Raw genomic sequence first — 6,000 nt, 5'->3', positions numbered from 1 at the left:
CGAACTATTTATATATCGGTGAAATATCGGCTCTTTTTTACCGACCCGATTATCGGTAGAACTTAAATATCGGCCGATAATATCGTTTAACCGATATATCGGTCGACCTCTAATTATGACATGTTAACAGAATCCCGCACTGGCCTCTCACGTAAACCGCAGCGGAATCCCAGTGTTGCAAAATGTAGAACTCCTTAAAAAAAAATATTCGCAACCTATTTGTTACACCAGTTATTTAAAAAAATAATGTATTACTTTTATTTAAAAAATAGATACGGAAACACTGGTAATCGGTAATTCGCTGACATTGCGATTCGATAATTTTCAGAGAGCAAATTCATAGCTATCGAAAAATAATTAAAGAGAAAGACACGCTGACTATTCCGTTATATTTTAGTTGTTTTACTTTTAGCATTTTTTTATATTTTTCACTCTTGCGTGCAACATTATAGCAATAGCATAAGGCTCGGCACTCGGCCAAACTTTCAGCCGAGCGTCAAAAATGCGGAAGTTTGGACTCGAGTTTTTGAGCTTGGCACATTCGTAATCGTATCATACTGCAACTAAAACATACAAAGTAATCGTACCTTACTGCAACTAAAACATACAAAGTAATCGTATCTTACTGCAACTAAAACATACAAAGTAATCGTATCTTACTGCAACTAAAACATACAAAGTAATCGTATCTTACTGCAACTAAAACATACAAAGTAATCGTATCTTACTGCAACTAAAACATACAAAGTAATCGTATCTTACTGCAACTAAAACATACAAAGTAATCGTATCTTACTGCAACTAAAACCAACGAATTAATCATATTCTGTGCAAACGCGCCTACGCATAAAGGATCTTTACCTTTGTGACGTCATACAGTACAACATAAGGTCACGTGATATTTTTGGAAAGAAATATGTTTTCTCTTCGGTTATTTCCCTTACATGCGAATCTTATAGATTTTTTAAATAGTTGTTACCATTTAATTCTCATTGTTTAGTCATTATAACACGTAAGAAATAAATAAAGTATTATTTTTTCCAAAAATTGGATTTGGGTTTATACAGATTCAATGTCGCCGAAACAGACTGCTCGTCAGCGCCCACCGGCGGTTGGAAAATACGCCAATATAATTGATAGATATTTGCACCACGAGGATAAACAACAGAGATGGAAATTATTCACGAAGAATTCACAACCAAGAACAAGAATGAAGTCAAACATTGAAACAAACCCAAACTACAAGTGCGTTAGTGGTAATCGCATGAATAACAAGGCCATGGGTTGAATGGATGTAATTTATTTATCCTCACATGGGGGAAAGGGACAGTCGTTATAACATGGGTGTTCCGTTTCATACACCTCGTGCCCGCTTACGAGTTACCACGTATGTAACTTTATGGGTGATTGTTTTTTTGTCGTTGACAGGTTGTACCGTTGTAGCAGGGTTAAGCATCGAACCCAGTCACCTCCGAACTACAGACTTGCGTTCTAACCATTGTACCGTCGTACTATAACTTATACTAAATACCTAAAAAAGCTTAACAGTTTCTCTGCAGTTATATTAAGTCACATTTTTTACAAAAAAATATATATTTTCAAATGGTACATTATCTTATATTTAATCCATAAACGTTTTAAGAATTGCCATTTTGTTGCCTGTTTCCTATGCTATTGTATTTTGGGGATACTTTTTTAACCGAAAAGTTAAACAAAAGTTGTAATATTAAATGGGTCAAACTTTTGTTTCGTTTATAGTAAGGATATGACGCAGCAAAAAAAAGAATGTTCTGCTGACGTCACTTCCCGTCCCGAAACATCCGGAACCCATCGACGTCATCTTCACACCAGGGGGCGCAAGATAACCCGTTCAAGGTTATTGTTGACGTCACAATATTACAAAACCGAGCTCCTTCCCTGTGTTTCGCTACAGCGAGTTGTTTATAAAGCACCGCAAAATTGTAACCCCATAGTGACGTCACGATGTCAGCATAATACGTCACAACTGATAAATCAGACGTCACAATTCAGCAGCGAAAATACATTGGAGACGCTCGAATATATTCGACAAGCCGATCACGTGACTTCTGTAGAAAGAAAAAAACAAAGTATTTCGTCAAAATTTTCTCGAATGAAAAAAGAGTTAAAGAAATTGAAAAATGAGATTGTTGCGTTGCGACGACTAGATGAATTGGAAATAAAAAGAGCCGAAAAAATAAATAAAGATTTGAAAACTTTAAAACAAAGTGAACTCCGATTGAATCTTCGTTCTATGGAAATTGAGAAAAAACAACAACTTTTGATTCAACCGATTTAAAATAAAAATACATCGTTGTAATAAAAATAAATTAATGGACGTATGTAACTTATTTATCCTCGCATGGCGGGAAACGACAGTCGTTAAAACACGGGTGTTCTGTTTCATACACCTCGTGCTCGTTTACGGGTTACCATTTATGAAACTTTGTAAGTGATAACATTTATGCTGACAATTCGGAAAATCCTTTAATGACCACTGGGTTTGAGAAATTGCCGTTAAGTGCGTCTTGTACACCATTTGATAAGGAAGGGCACCGGGACAAATTTCAGTGAGCCTCGTTATTATTATCAGTCTTCCAAACCAGATCTTGGCAATTAACATGGTTGCCAAGGATTGGCTGTATGATAGTACTGATAATAAATCTGTCGACATTTACAGCGACAATCAGGCTTACCACGTATGTAACTTTGTGGGTGCTTTTTGTACGTGATACATGGTACGCCTTACAACAAATGGCAACTGGAATCAGCACGTACGACTACACTGGATAGCTGGTTATTCTGACCATGTGGGGAACGAGTTTGCTGACAAGTTAGCTCGTGATGGTTCCAGTAACACATTCTAGTTCCAGTAACACCCAGAGCCAGGCTTGCCTATCCCCACTAGCTGATGTAAATCGGATCTGGCTCTTTGGGTCCTAGCTAAGTACCAAGAAGAATGGACACAGCATGACGGATGCAGGCAGACGATGGAGTTTGGGAGAAGCAAAAGCCAATGTTTTTCCAAACGACTCCTGAAGCCGTCAAGGAAGACGTTGCGTTGCATCTTTGGTGCGAAAACAGGATATAGCATGTTTGCCAGTCATCTGCATAAACTTAGAATATTGACACTCCCATCTTCTCCGGTTGTGACGAAGAAGATGATATCCGTTCGCTTTGTTGGCTCATACCCAGTGTATGTGAGCGCCATACCTTGACCGAGCTGTCAAGGGAAGAGCTTTCATCCATTAGCATTAAAGATTGTTTTTAATACGGAAGGCTTCACGATTTTGCGTGACATTGTCGCCTATTTTAGGGAAAGCACGGCTTCAACATCTGGTGGTTTCCCTCTGGAAGTTTGGGTAACGGATCAACATCGTACAACAGTAGGAACCCAAATCTGTATGGGACCTAAACCGTATAGAAAAGAGTATGGGACGCATTTGACCCGAACAGTGGCGGCATCGAGTCTCGAACCCGTAAGGTTGAGCGTTCTACCCGAGGTGTCAATGTGCTAGATTTTTTGTGACGTCATCCATGTTTAACAAAGCTGATTGTTTCAATGTGCTAGATTTTTTGTGACGTCATCCATGTTTAACAAAGCTGATTGAAGTAAACGAAGAACTTTTAAAGAATTATAAAACCGTATCCTCACGACTCTCAAAGACCCTTGTTAATTGTTTAAAACACGATCAGGATATTTGGGTATTATGTACTAAAGGTGTCCCTTCTTCCCCTATTAAACTATATATGTTTAGGCACATGCGACTTGGAAACACCCAAACGACAACACATGCAGAGGGTCACCTTCGCATAACAACGTTGCAACTAATTAAACTGAAAACACAGAAATCTTATTGAGAAACCCGCCCGGGTCTTTTAGACGTCTTTGTTTCGCAACAATCAATCTGACATTATTAGGAGCCCGCGGCGACCGCGATGGTGCAAACGTCGTTAATTGTTGCGAAACAGTATTCACTCTCGCTAACAAGTTCAGCGAAAATATCCACCAATCACAACCAAACAAGGTGTCGGACGTTCTGTGACGTCACAATCGCATGCGTAGACCGCGTGAAACATGTCGCACCAACCAATTATTACGTTGACAAGTAGACGTTATTAACCTTGACATTTTAGAACAATACACAACGGTTTAAGATTCATCGGAAAATCTCAATCGTCCTCCTTTGTTCCAGTTTCAGATAACATGATTTTATAATTATCCCTTCGAATGCGATACCACAGATCAAAATAACTATATCAAAAAAGTATAGGGAACTAAGAACAAAACCATAGTCATGGAAAACCCATTATGAATACAAAGTATTTGAAATGGCATTATTTAAACAGCATGGAACCAACATACGGTTTACCATTGTCTCATTAAGTTGTGTTTAATTCAAACAAATTGCGATGCGTTTATTTGGAAGAAAGTTTTCATAAGCATTCATTGTGTAAGTAAAGAAACGGTCCTATGTGACGTAATAAAGAACCACCCCGTAAGCGACCGAGAGTGTAAAATATTCATTCTCCACAAAAAGCGGTCATTGTATACGTCATAAAATAAACAGCTGAACAAAGGATCATATTGCGGTCGTCTAATTGTGGGGGGTTGTTTAGCAGGGTAGTCGTAGCCACCGTGTGACAATTGACAATAAACAGCAGTAAACTATACGAGTGTTATAAGATGTTTATGTTGCGTGGTCGAGTTCATGTGATGACGTCATAAGTTCAATTTTTAAAGCCTCGGTGACGTAATAACTCGTTGCGTATAAATAGATCTAGCAGCGAAATTGTTTGTGTTTCAAAGAATAAATAAACCGGTCACGTGAGTGATACGTAGGCCAATCAAATCCATTGTTACCATGACAACAACTGATTGGTCACATGTTATTTTTGACTCCGCCGACGTCTCGTCTTTGCTTCTGTGACGTCACAAAAACATATAAAAGCAGTTATAAACAATTCTAGAATTTCACTTCTTGCGGTGTATGACACAACAACCGTCATCCTGTTTCTAGAATCGAATGACTGTGACGTCATAATCGGAGTGTCGAGTTCGAAACACGATATTGTGATGTAACAATGCAAGACATAATTTGCGGTTAGATGGCGGGGAGTAAACTGCAACAGCTGTTGAATCTATCGTGTTTTACTCCCTAGTGTACTTCGAGTTTTGTTTTTTGATGTATTGGTTGTGAGGTGAATAAACAATCACTATGACGTCGATGGACGGGATGAAGCATCAAAACTTTTGTGGGAAACTGTAACGTGTTTTAACTTCACTAGAGATAGTTTTGTATTTAAAACCGAAACGTGAAAAAGACAAGTGTGGTATAAAAAGGGGTGATGTTATGATCGTCTGCCATGAATAATTATAAATACTTTGCCCACGGTTATTAAAAAAAAGAAAATTGCGTCGCAGATATATAATGTTTTATTGAAGAAAACCCGTGTTTTATGCACTTCCAGTTCATTAAACTCAAAAACTCAAATCGTTTTAAACAAATACAATCGCGTGTGATATGCTGTGGTAAACATATATGTATGGGTTGTTATGTTCGTGTTGAAACGTGCCAGAAAACCCATGTTTTTCACACCTGGTAACGTTGTCGTGTTGATAAATACGAGCATGGTCAGCGCATGGGAACGTAAGGTCAGTCAAGGCAGTTAAAGTTCGGACCCCAGGGCAGTGGTGATAGGTGCGGTGTGGAACTTGTTAGGCGAGGTTCGACTCGGCGAACATTCGAACGACGTTTCCGCAATTAAAGTGCTCAGTGGTAATGAAAGGGCGATGCTCGTCAAATATTCACCACGAATGTTAACGGAGGATATGGAGCCGGCAGTTTCGATGCCCACAGACTTATTTTGGTTTTAAAGAGAAATTTTAGGAGATTCTGATGACTTAATGAAAATATTAAAAGTACAATGTTCGCCTTTAAGTTATATCGCCTGCTTATCCGCACACTGCATGGGAGTGGC

At 38.6% G+C, this 6,000-nt stretch overlaps 1 protein-coding gene across 3 annotated transcripts in view; it reads left to right on the top strand.

Moving 5' to 3' along the window:
• LOC100178618 overlaps positions 1-2,843 on the top strand; it is a 3,689-nt gene extending 846 nt beyond the window's left edge. Inside the window, exons 1-2 of one of the 3 annotated variants that reach the window (XM_002130090.5) lie at positions 889-1,245; positions 1,759-2,796. In XM_002130090.5, the coding sequence (XP_002130126.2) occupies positions 1,073-1,245; positions 1,759-2,317 (732 nt within the window). In that variant the 5' untranslated portion in view covers positions 889-1,072 and the 3' untranslated portion in view covers positions 2,318-2,796. Of the gene's footprint in view, positions 1-888; positions 1,246-1,428 lie in introns of those variants that run through there. The other 2 variants (XR_003396658.1, XM_002130071.3) reach the window with 2 other exon arrangements.
• The last annotated feature ends 3,157 nt before the right edge of the window (positions 2,844-6,000 follow it).

This window comes from Ciona intestinalis, unplaced genomic scaffold, assembly GCF_000224145.3.
Source record: "Ciona intestinalis unplaced genomic scaffold, KH HT000052.1, whole genome shotgun sequence".
In the NCBI taxonomy this organism is placed as follows: domain Eukaryota; kingdom Metazoa; phylum Chordata; class Ascidiacea; order Phlebobranchia; family Cionidae; genus Ciona; species Ciona intestinalis.
Note: the sequence above shows the minus strand (reverse complement) of the source record. Positions and strands in the feature narration are given on the sequence as shown.